The sequence below is a fragment of the Apis mellifera genome, linkage group LG15 (genome assembly GCF_003254395.2).
Source record: "Apis mellifera strain DH4 linkage group LG15, Amel_HAv3.1, whole genome shotgun sequence".
Lineage (NCBI taxonomy): Eukaryota > Metazoa > Arthropoda > Insecta > Hymenoptera > Apidae > Apis > Apis mellifera.
The window spans coordinates 8,267,837-8,280,971 of record NC_037652.1 but is presented as its reverse complement, the minus strand read 5'-3'; the positions used below and the strand labels follow the sequence as shown (position 1 = coordinate 8,280,971).

General features: G+C 30.3%; 2 protein-coding genes across 2 annotated transcripts in view; one reads left to right on the top strand and one right to left on the bottom strand.

Moving 5' to 3' along the window:
- LOC411611 (tachykinin-like peptides receptor 99D) overlaps positions 1 to 13,135 on the top strand; it is an 82,474-nt gene that overhangs the window by 15,024 nt on the left and 54,315 nt on the right. The window lies entirely within an intron of this gene.
- Positions 1 to 13,135, bottom strand: part of LOC102656554 (NADH-ubiquinone oxidoreductase chain 5-like) — a 32,441-nt gene that overhangs the window by 1,871 nt on the left and 17,435 nt on the right. The window contains 2 exon segments of the mRNA XM_026445631.1: positions 1,118 to 1,410; positions 1,413 to 1,442. Coding sequence (XP_026301416.1) covers positions 1,118 to 1,410; positions 1,413 to 1,442 — 323 coding nt within the window.

Genomic DNA, 13,135 nt, shown 5'->3' with positions numbered 1-13,135 from the left:
TTGTGAATTTATTTAAAATAAAAATTCGGTGAACAACTCCAACAAAGCTTGAGAACTAATCATTACAAACATCGAAATAGATACAAATGAAAATTAAAAAAATCTTTCGAGAGAGTATTTCGATATTTTTCTTTTTTTTTTTTCGACAAATTGCCATCCCTGTGATAATACAAATTGTCTTCTGTGAATTTATTTAAAATAAAAATTCGGTGAGTGAACAACCCCAACAACAAAGCTTGAGAACCGATCGTTACAAGCATCCAAATAGAAATTAAATACAAATGAAAATTAAAAAAATCTTTCGAGAGAGTATTTCGACTTTTTTCTTTTTCGACAAATTGCCATCCCTGTGATAATGCAATTGTCTGTGCGAATATTTGTTGGATTTTTTTTCATCGACAATTCAACACTCAACTACCGATATGAATCAAACGAATCATCCCCCCGTTTCTTTTTCAATTTACCTCGATTCGAGATAACCGATACTCTCGAATGTTTATTCATTACATCGATTTCACTGTCGATTGCACAATCTTTCTCCCCTCCTCCTCCCCGTTCTTACGTACGTCCAGATTGTATAACGCGAAACGAAATATTCTCGAGTTGGAGATTGGACAAAAAAAAAAAAAAAATTTGCCAGAACCCTTGCGTTCGCCCTCCAACAAGGCGAAGGATCATTCTTCAAACGAAGGATCAACGAGTGAAGGAAAAAAAAAAAGAACGTATCGATTTCCCACATTTCGTCATCCACCATCTTGGCTCTCTTTTAAAAACAGAGAGAGAGAGAGAGCTTCTCCCAAGAGAAAAATAGAGAAAATCGTTTTCTCGATTTTCTCGGACGAAGTCGTCGCAATAGTCTGAAAGGGGATATCGAAAATGGCGGGAAACTTGGACTTTGATTTATATCGACATTGAAAGTCCCTGTGTTGTGGCATTGCGATTTATCTTATATAAATTGGAACTTGTGCTAACAATTTGTGTTAGCACTTTCAATATAAATAATATATTTTTTTAAATAATATATTTTTTTTAATCTAAATAATAATTTTATAATATAATTTTGGGAACGGATCGAAATTATTGAAAAATAAATTATTTTTCTTAAAAAAAAAAATACTCAATAATCAAATCTTTTGAATAATCACCAATCAAGAATGGAAATCCACATAATCCAGATAATTTTAAAATTGAAAAAATAATAATTATTCTTTTTAATGGATAAATATAATACATACCATAATATAATCGAATATCTTGATTTCTATATATATAATGTATATATCTATCTACATATGTAAATATTAAATGAAATATTGTATGAATAAATAAATGCAAAAATACTAATTCGGTAGAACCAATTGATAATATTCTTATTATAAGTCCTAATTGTCTTAATGTTGAATAAACAATATTACTTTTTTTAAATCCAATTCAAAATTTGGCTACTAATCCAGCAAATAATATTCTCTTGAAATTAATGAAATAATATTTTTATACTTACATTCTAATAAATTAACATAACTGGAATAATTGGAATTAATAAATAAATTCCAGCTGTAACCAAAGTTGATGAATGAACTAATGATGGTACAGATGTTGGAGCTATTATTGCTATTTGTAATCAAGTTGAAAAAGAAATTTGATCTCTCTTAGTAAAAGCTATTAATAATAAAAAAAGATCATTATAAATTCATTTATCTTATAAAAAGTTAAATTCCATCTTCCATAATATGTTATTAAACCTATAATCAATAATAAACCAATATCACCTAACTTAATTTAAAATAATAGTCATTCCTAAAGTATTCTATTATATCTAATCTAAATAATAATATCTATATTTAATACTATTTCTAAAGTAAATGATTATATTTTTATATAATAAATTACTAGATAAGAATAAGAATCAATAAGAACAATCAAATATAACAATAAGAAATCAATCCTAACCTATCTCATAACCTAAAATAATTGATATAACATATTTGGTCTTAAAATTAATATATAATACATTGAAATTAAAAATAAAATTATCAAATATAAAAAAGATCTATTATTTTTAATTCAAACTTTGGGAAGGGATGATAAATCTGAAGGACAAAGAAATCCGGAGGAAACGTTTCCCCGAAACTCTTCAAGTTCGCTTTAAGTTGGTTAAAGTATTCGTTTGCTCGAGGGATTTCCTAAGGGCGCTCTCGTGATTCGCTCGTCTCTCCTCGTTGATTGCTAATTAAGATTATTACCGATCATTAATGTACAATATATTTGAAGGGGAATCGGGTTACGTTTTTAAAATTCAATAAGTCGAGCGTCGATCGTGATCGATCGATGGTAAAACAGACGCGTGTCTATTTTATCGCGTCCATGAAAACCGTGTATGCGTTGATATTTCGACTCGTTATATAAATTTTCCTATGCTCGTTTCTAGTTTACGCGTTTCGTTTTACGCGCCAATTTTCGAAATGGCCGTGATCAGTTAAGGCTAAGATCGTTCTAAAGTTCACGGGATTTAACAATATCCCCGTAACGTGTAACGAATCTACTTAGTCGGAATTTTATTCAGGGAAAAATGAATATTGTATGATATCTGGTGATGGGATCGATATCGCGGGATTATAATATTCGTGCAACGTCAAAATCGTCTTTTTTTTTTTTTTTAATATCGCGTGTCGATTAAAACAAAATTCGTAAATAAAAATTATGGAAATTTTTTAATCGATCAGTCGACCTATCATTTTGTTTGTCTTTTTATTATATTACCAGTATTATATGTATAATTAGTATTATATGTATAATTAGTATCTGTAGAAAGTAGAAAGTAGTTTATTAAGTAATTTATAATAATTCACAGTTTTAATTTAAATTTTTTATTTTCTCCTGAATACGAACAGGTATTTACAAAATTTGTATTTGAATGAACAATTCTTTTTCTTCATTTCTTAAAAAAAATAATTATTTTCGGTTTAGTTAACTTAGTTTAATCGATTATTCGATGTAATTCGTTTATCATTCCATCTGTGTTTACATTAATATCTGTCGAAGAAAGTAAATAATTTACGATTTGCAGTTTTAATTTCAATTTTTTATTTTCTCCTGAATACGAACAGGTATTTACAAAAATTGTAATTTGTAATTTTCGTGGAATGTCAAAATCATCTTTCTCGAATATTGATTAAAATAAAATTCGATAAATAAAAATTATGGAAATTTTTAATCGATTACTCGATGTATCATTCTGTTTGTGTTTATAGAGATATTATTACGTACGATCGTAGAAAATAAGTAATTTACAATTATGATTCGCAGTTTTAATTTTAATTTTTTATTTTCTCCTGAATACGAACAGGTATTTATAAAATTTATAATTTGTAATTTCCGTTAAAATCATTTTTTTCGAATATCGATTAATATATGTAAAATAAAATTCGTAGTTAATTATGGAAATTTGGATCTTCGTTCCTTAAAAAAAATAGTTACTTTCGGTTTACTTAACCGATTTAATAGATTATTCGATGTAATTCGTTTATCATTCCATCTGTGTTTATATTATAGGAATATTAATATCTTCTAGAAAGTAAGTAATTTAGAATTATAATTCGCAGTTTTAATTTCAAATATTTACTTTCTATGCAGATTATGATGTATTTATAAAATTTGTAATTTGTAATTTTCATAGAACGTCAAAATCATCTTTCTCGAATTTTGGATTTTAGATTATTTCAATTACGAACAATTCTTTCACTTCTCTTCGTTCTTTAAAAAAAATAATTATTTTCGATTTACTTAACTGATTTAATCGATTATTCAATGTATTCCTTTATCATTCCATCTGTGTTTATATTATAGAAATATTAATATCTTCTACGGTCGTAGAAAGTAAGTGATTTACAATTATTTATTCACAGTTTTTATACACAGTTTTAATTTGAAACTATTGTAATTCTACGATAATAACTATTGTAATTATTCTACGAGTAAGTTATAATGTACTTATAAAATTCCAAAGTCAAATATTATCTGTGTTAATTTGGATCAACAGGAATCCTAAAACAGAGAAAAAAAAAATTGGATTTTTTCTCATTCTCTTTCTCTCTCTCTCTTTTTAAATCTCTCATTAATGATTAGACACGTAGAGAAGAGGATAAAATTTATCCCATCCCGGTATTTGATTCGAGTCGACCTCTACATGAAAGATTAATGTAGAATATTTATGGGAAAGATGAAACTTTGGATTCTAAATGCATCTATGATACAGCTTTTTTATTTAATAAAAAAAAATGTCGTGATACACGCGAGAATTCATACATATAAATACAAGGATAAATGCCATAAATACAGGTTTTTTTTTTTTTTTTTTTTTTATTTTAAGTTACACGGCTAATGGAAGTTAAAATTTTAGAGCGGCGGCTTTGGAAAATGTCACGAACAAAGAGGCGTAAAATCGTATTTTATACACCATAAAATACCGTAAGATAAAAGCATCTAACGTGCAAAGAACTCACGTATTTGCTCCTGTAAATACGTCAACCGGCGAGATCTACATTTTACTTCTATCTACTCTTGTGTAATATTTCGAGCAATTATTCTACGTTTCAGTTTTCTTTTTTTTAATTTCTCTCATATCTCCAATTCGAAGAAGAACTCTGCGTTCGAAAATTGCGCGCGCAAAAGAAAGAAAGACGAGTGGAAATTTCCGGGTGATGAGATAAACTTTTCGACCGATCGGAGAAAAATTGGAGAATATTTCGAATCTTCTTCTCTTGAGTCTAACTGAATTGAAAGGAAAAGCTAACTGAATTGAAAAATACGAATGGAGAGTAAAGAATAGGAGTATTGCGTGTTCTTCTTTCACGGTTACATAATTTTTACTTGTTTCGATTTCGAGATTGATCGATTGGATTAATATCAGGATCAGCATTTCCACGAGTAAATAATATTAGATTTTGTTAATATTATCACTATCATTAAGAAATCCATTTTATCTTATTAAGACCAGGAAGAATTTTATATAACACCGTTGTCTTTTTATTTATATCGATCGATTTTGAAAAATTTTCTCTCTTCGTATATCTAAGAATTTCATCCAAGATTATAGATTTAAAATTGATAATTAGTGTATCATTAACGATAAAAAAATTTTCATTAAATTATTTCAAATTTCGTTATTTCCATAATTTCAGCTTTTATTACAATTATTTTATTAATTAGTATCAGTTTTAACTACAATCGCCATATTAATTTATTCTTCATTCAAAAAAGTATTTATATTTTAATTCTCTCCTAATTTAATCTCATATCGAAAGTGAAAAAGAAAATAAATAAATAAATAAATTTAAAAAAATTTTTTTTTGGAAAAATAGATGCAATAATATTGACTCATCATATATTTATTCTATCATATAATTATTCTATTAATTAATATTAGTGTTAACTAATTCTCCCCTAATTTAATCTCATATCGAAAATGAAAAAAAAATAAACAAAAAATTTTTGAAAATTTATGGAACAATAATATTGGTTCATTGTATTTATTCTATCATATAATGATTCTATTAATTAGTATCAGTGTTAACTATAATTGTCACATTAATTTATTCTCCAATCATCCAAAAAAATGTTTATATTTTAATTCTCCCCTAATTTAATCTCGTATCGAAAGTGAAAAAAGAAAAAAAATGAACAAAAAATTTTTGAAAATTTATGAAACAATAATATTGACTCATCGTATATTTATTCTATCATATAATTATTCTATTCTATCAGTATTAATTCTCCCCTAATTTAATCTCATATTGAAAGTGAAAACAAAATAAACAAAAAATTTTTGAAAATTTATGGAACAATAATATTAGCTCATCATATATTTATTCTATCATATAATTATTCTATTAATTAGTATCAGTGTTAACTAATTCTCCCCTAATTTAATCTTCTATTGAAAGTGAAAAAAAAATAAACAAAAAATTTTTGAATATTTATTATTCTATCATATAATTATTCTATTAATCAGTATCAGTATTAATTAATTCTCCCCTAATTTAATCTCATATTGAAAATGAAAACAAAATAAACAAAAAATTTTTGGAAAATTTATGGAACAATAATATTGGCTCATCGTATATTTATTCTATCATATAATTATTCTATTAATCAATGTCAGTGTTAACTAATTCTCCCCTAATTTAATCTCATATTGAAAATGAAAAAAAATAAACAAAAAATTTTTGAAAATTTATGGAACAATAATATTAGCTCATCGTATATTTATTCTATCATATAATGATTCCATTAATCAGTATCAGTGTTAACTATAATCTCCATATTTATTCTCCGATCATCCAAAAAAGTATTTATATTTTATTTCTCCCCTAATATCGAAAATGAAAAAGAAAATAAACAAATAAATTTTCGAAAATTTATGGAACAATACGTGCAATGATATTGCTCTCTTCAACTACGTAACCTCATCACATATTTATACCGTATTTTGACGTTCGCGAGATACAAGCGTGGAACGATAGCGTTGCGTAACGGTTGAACGATAATCGAGGAATCCATGGGATCCCCGGCCATAACTCAGTTGTCACGCGCAAATTCCTGGACGCTTTGAAATCTCGTGGCGAATCACCAGAATTTACGATAGCCAAATCGTATCGATGATCTCGCAAGATGTCGCCACCAGATTCGATCGCTGCAACAATTCAAATTCGAATTAATAATCTCTGAATCTGATCACAAATACCTGTTCTCGAGTTTTCATTATTACCTTCTTTTTCCGAATTTCGAAAGGAATGCTTAAAGTTTTCACAGAAATTGAATGAAAAGAACAAAGACGGATTAAATTTTTTCTTCCTTCCTTTCTTTTTCGTTTCCCAAAAAAAAAAAAAAAAAAAGGAAAGCAATCGAGCGGCGTTATTACGCCGGCCGAACGAGGCGGTGGTGCACGAAATTGGCGCACCGCATCCTCTCCATCGATTCCTCGAAAGATATTGGTGTTGAGTGGAGCTTGAACCCGTATTATACAATACACGAATATCAATGGATAAAGGAAGGCGACCAATGCGCAGAAAGAGATAAGAAGGAGCGAGCACGATTTTCGCCAGATTAGAACCGAAAAATTGGTGTCAAAAATTTCCAAGTATCGAAAACTTCGCTCTTTCAATAATTCGCTCGAAGAGATCCAAAAAAAGAAGATTCTTGGAAAACTTTGGCAAAAAGTTTCTCCATCGATATTCGACTTTCTAATTCCAATCGGACAAAGCACGATGTGGAGATAATTGGTGAGGAAAAATTTGATATTATTGTATCGATTCGATATATATATATCTTGTTGGTCGACGCACCAAGTTGGCTCCTCGTCCCGAGAGAAAAAGAATCGAGACCGTTGTTCCACTTATCGTTCCAGTGTATTATACACTCTATAATGCGAGGACCATTATTTGGAACATTATTTTTCTGAAAGCTCGACATGCTCACTTTGTATCCCTCGAAAAAAGGAATGATTTATATCCACTGCGGGAAGAAAGGAAACTGGCAGAAATGGTTACGGTTCCTTTTTTTCTTTTTCGAAAAATACGTATTCCCCTGCAAAATATTTAATATAACTGATTCAACTGATAATTTACAAATTGAGCGAGCGTGCACAATATTGCGTTTACAAATATGTAAATATATATAAATATATGTGCGTAATTAATGATCGCAACGTATACTGCGAATACATTAACTCATAATTAATTTTCGTTTATCTTGTTTCACCTATTTGCTTGCCTACAACACATCTGTTGTTGTATCGCGTGGGTGGTGCAGCGCGTGCGTTCGTCTTTTAAATTTACCTTTTTCAAGGCCACTTTTAAAAACTGCGCTTACAATATGAATTATACGAATTCGTAGCAATTTTTAATTCATCGAATTGAGAGGAGGGAGAGAGAAAACGGTAAATAATATTGGAACAGAAAGGATTCTTGAAAATCGTGTTGCATCGAAATATCGGAATTGGGACGAAAAAAGGAGAAAAAGGTAAAAGTTTTTTATCGGAATCGCATTCGATTCGCGGCAAGATGAACGTTTCGCTTTCATCCGATTTTTGTACACACGTAGTCTTCTCTTGATATTTTAATCGCTTTACACAACTTCCTTCTTTTTTTATTCGCGAAAGAGAATGTCTCTCTCGTTTGTCGAAGAGAGATGGAACGAAAAAATTCTCCATCATTTTCCTCGAATTGGTAAAAAGAAAAAATTGCAATTTATGTATTCCTCTCGAGAAACTCGAGGAAATTTTTTTTTCGAAACAGAGAAGGAAAAAGGGAGGGAGATTTTAGATCGCTTATTAAGAGTATTATTCGAGGGTAGATGTAATTGGATCGTGAGCTTAGTTTGAGGAGGGGTCAAGAGATGGATATTCTTGGAGGGAGAACGAAGGGAAGATTGTAGGATAATATCAGACCGTAATCAAAAGTGCTTTATTTCGTCCACGCTAATTTCCACAAAAGTGATTCCTTTATCTGAGAAGTTGCATCTTCGACCATGTAACAGCGAGCAAAATCTTTCCTTCTTTGATCTTTCTCCCCTTCTTGCTTCTTCAAACTTGTCAAGAACTTGCTCGAGAATGAAACTTTCTTCCATCTTCTTCCATCGGTGAAGAAATTTGGACGAATTGAAATTTGATGAATTTTTTCTCATTCGAAAAGAAATCGAACGAGGCAAATATTCGTATTGTATTATTTTTATCGCTTCATTCTCCTCGCCCTCGATGCTATCCCAATACTTCAAATCCGCGAATCAATACGCCGAAATGTAAGATAAATATACCGCGAATCGTAACGTTCCAGCCTTGCAAGATTTGATGTTTTAAACGGAGAGGCTGTAAATATCGTTGTTAAACGAAAACTATCACCACTTTTCCTTTCTTCCTTCCATTTGAATTTATATATACATTTCTTTTTTTTCACTTCCTTCGAAACAAAAATCGTAAACCTCTAAAGAACCATTTATTTTTATCTAATCCTTGCTTTAAGTAATCTTCAAACGAGAGGAACACGTATTAGAATCTAAAATTTAGATTTATCCTCGTTTCTTGTAAGGATAAATTAAATTATTTAAATATATTGGGTTGGCAACTAAGTAATTGCGGATTTCAGTTGAAGTTGATGACGACCTAATCAAAGCAATAATCGATTCGGATCATCACAACTCGTGAGATTGCAGAGAAGCTTCATGTATCGCATACATGCATCGAAAACCACTTAAAACAACTTGGCTATGTTCGAAAACTCGATACATGGGTTCCTCGCGAACTGAAAGAAAAGCATTTAACGCAACGCGTTAACAGCTGCGATTTGCTAAAGAAACGTAATGAAAATGATCCATTTTTAAAACGACCGATAACTGGCGATGAAAAATGGGTTGTTTACAACAATATCAAGCGGAAAAGATGGTGGAGCAAGCCACGTGAACCAGCTCGAACAACATCAAAAGCTGGTATTCGTCGAAAGAAGGTTTTGTTATCAGTTTGGTAGGATTACGAAGGAATTGTCTATTTTGAACTCTTACCACCCAACCGAACGATCAATTCTGTTGTCTACATCGAACAACTAACGAAATTAAACAATGCGGTTGAAGAAAAGCGGCCCGAATTGACAAATCGAAAAGGTGTTGTATTCCATCGTGACGATGCAAGGCCACGCGCATCTTTGGTCACTCGGCAAAAATTATTGGAGCTTGGTTGGGATGTTTTGCCACATCCACCATATAGTCCTGATCTTGCACCATCCGATTATTTTTTGTTTCGATCTTTACAAAACTCCTCGAATGATAAAAATTTCAATAACGATGATGATATCAAATCGTATCTGATTCAGTTTTTTGCTAATAAAAACCACAAGTTTTATGAACGTGGGATTATGATGCTGCCTGAAAGATGGCAAAAGGTCATTGATCAAAATGGGCAACACGTTACAGAATAAAGTTATTTAATTCCATGAAGAAATTGTCTTTGATTTTCTAAAAAAAATCCGCAATTACTTAGTTGCCAACCCAATATTTATTTGTTCTGAAACCTAGTTCCTTTTTTCCTCCCCCAACTTTTCCATTTCTTTCCAATTTGTGAACAATACGCCTCTTTTGTTCGAGTAAAAAATGTTGGCACTTCGTTTCTCTCTCTCGAGGGAAAGAGAGAGAGAGATAGAAATTGCAGGAACGTATTTTCCGAGAAGAAATCTCGAGAATACGCTCGAGCGGCGATATAAAATTCTGCGGGAGGATTTTGATCCTCCATCGATTCGAAGGGAGAGAACATAATCGGAATACGTGATAAAAGTTCAAAATTTCGAATCGAATACGAAGAAAGGAGTGAATGATAAGTGTGAACGATGAATAATTTTTTTTTTTTTTAATTTATCTCAAGTTTCTCTCTTTTTCACAAAAAGTTCGAGCGAATTTCAAACACGCGTTCGTTCGAAAATTGAAAATCCTTGAAAATTTAACCGTACGTCGCTCGATCGCGATATTAATAATTACAAGCTTTACATTGACGCGATACATTTCGACGCACTTTCTCGCTTAATGCGAGAGTAATAAAAGCTTTCGCCAGTTTCCGCGAATTTCAATCAGAGTAATTTTCTATCGACAACCGAGCCGTACTGTATTTATTGTACGATTTTAATAAGTGGAAAACCAATCTCGAATGCATTTCCTTTCTTTTTTTTTTTTTTTTAAGAAATTGCGCTCGAAAGTTAGCTTACCAATCTCAAATGTTTTATAGTGAAAATCATCTGATCGATAAAAAAATCGGAGAGGAAAATAAAGAAAGAGAGAGAGAGAAAGAGAGGTGAAATTAAAAAAAAAGAAGACGCAAGTTCTCCTCGTATAATAATTGGGAATTGAAAGTTTCGATTATATCCACACAGCGGACAAGACGAAGGTATTTGGAAACTGTGATAAATCTCTGCGCCGAATTCGAAAAGTTGTCGGTCAAAGAAAACACGATTTAAAGAGTTTAACGTTTTAAAAGACGTATCATTCGTCATTCGGGTAAAAAGTTGCGGTCCCTCGCGTTTTAAAAATAGGACAAAGTCGAAATTTTCGATGAAAAAAGAGGAAGAGAATGCACGTCCCGATAATGCCAAACTTGTCCCGGAGATAAAACACTTTTTTAAAGTTTTTACCTGCCAAACTTTTTATAGATGGAAAGAAATTAATAAAAAAAAAACAACAAGTTTCGTATTCTCCTTTCGTTGAAAACTGTGACTTTCACTTTGATTGTATCCTATTCTCATCATCCATGTTTTGGATCGGTGTTGAAAAGAGGGAAATCGATATCGAACTTTTGAAATCTTATTCGAATGGAGAACTGGAAGGAAAAAAAAAAAAAGAGAGAAAAGAAAGAAAAGCTTGCCCAACCTCTTTATTTCTCTTCCTCGTCGACGTTGCTTCAAACGGAGCACTTAGCTTAAAACGCTGTATTCGTTGCGTGATGCAAGATTGAGTCGCTGAATTGCACGGTTACGAGGGAGGAAGGTAAAGTTACCTTCGTCCGAGGACGACAAAGTGCGCTAATATGATAATCAAATATAAAACCGACTATTAATCGATTCGATTTCTTCGTATTCGCTTGGAAAGTTACAAAAAAAAAAATTTATACGTGATCCGATGTTTGCAAATATTATTCGATCGATATTGAAAATTATTTAAACTATCCAATTCGATGCGTTTTTTCTTTTAAAAATAATTCTAGGACGAATGAAAATATTCCTCGAAATGATTTTTTATAAGTTTTTTATTATCGATCGAATTAGTAAAAATTAAATATTATTCGATCGAAATTAATATTATTAAAAATTTAAACTATCCAATTCGATGCGTTTTTTTCTTCTAAAAATAATTCTAGGACGAATGAAAATATTCCTCGAAATGATTTCTTATCGATCGAATTAGTAAGAATTAAATATTATTCGATCGAAATTAATATTATTAAAAATTTAAACTATCCAATTCGATGCGTTTTTTTCTTCTAAAAATAATTCTAGGACGAATGAAGATATTCCTCGAAATGATTTTCCATAGGTTTCTCATTATCAATCGAATTAGTAAGAATTAAATATTATTCGATCGAAATTAATATTATTAAAAATTTAAACTACCAATTCGATGCGTTTTTCTTCTAAAAAAAATTCTAGGACGAATGAAAATATTCCTCGAAAGGATTTTCCATAAATTTCTCATTATCGAATTAATAATAGATCAACACAGTTGTTTAAAAAAGAAGAAAAAGATGATAATTAGTCGACTGGAATATCCCATTTAATTGGAATAATTACGGAGCGAAAGCGCAATCCATATCATTGCCAAAATTCTTTTTGAAACACGATGGACACTTGCGTGGCGATTCCACGTTTCAAAGTGGAACGAATTCTTTCGCACGGATAAATGAAATCTTTCTGAAATTTTATTAACATCGCGATAAAATCAAATTCACGCGATTCTTTTGTTCGTTTTTTTAATAAACGAACAAAATTAATTAAAAGCAAAATAAAAAAAGAAAAAAGAAAATTAAAAATTTTCTCCTCGAAATTCCACTAAGAATTTTAAAGATCGAGTTTTTCGCAATAGATATTTCATGCTTATTCTGTGTTACTTACTTCGCAAGAATACGGTTTAAGGGATAAGGATCAATTTATAGTTACAAAAGAAGTGGAAGTTCATTTATCAGAATAAAATGCTCTTTTATTTTATTATGATTTCAATAAAATTAATCAAAAGTAGCGAGAGATGTCGATAACGAAATGATTTTTTTGCGTGTCTGAAAAAAGAAAAGAGAACGTGAATATGATACGTAGCGTTACACTTGTTGCGTCTGATTTGTGCAATACTCGCGCTACTTGATGGCCGAACTTTTTTCAGTAAGAGTTATTCGCTTGATTCAGATCAACGATGGAAATGTTTTGCAATAATATAAATAAATGGAATTATTTTTTATCGAAATTAAACTATTATTAGATTATTTTTTTTTTTTTTACTTTTTAATTAATTTTAATCGATGTTTTTTTTTTCGCAATTAAACACTTTTAAAATAAAATAAAATTGTGAATCCATAATTCCATAAATTTTTATTAAGCCATTTTCACTTCGTAAATTC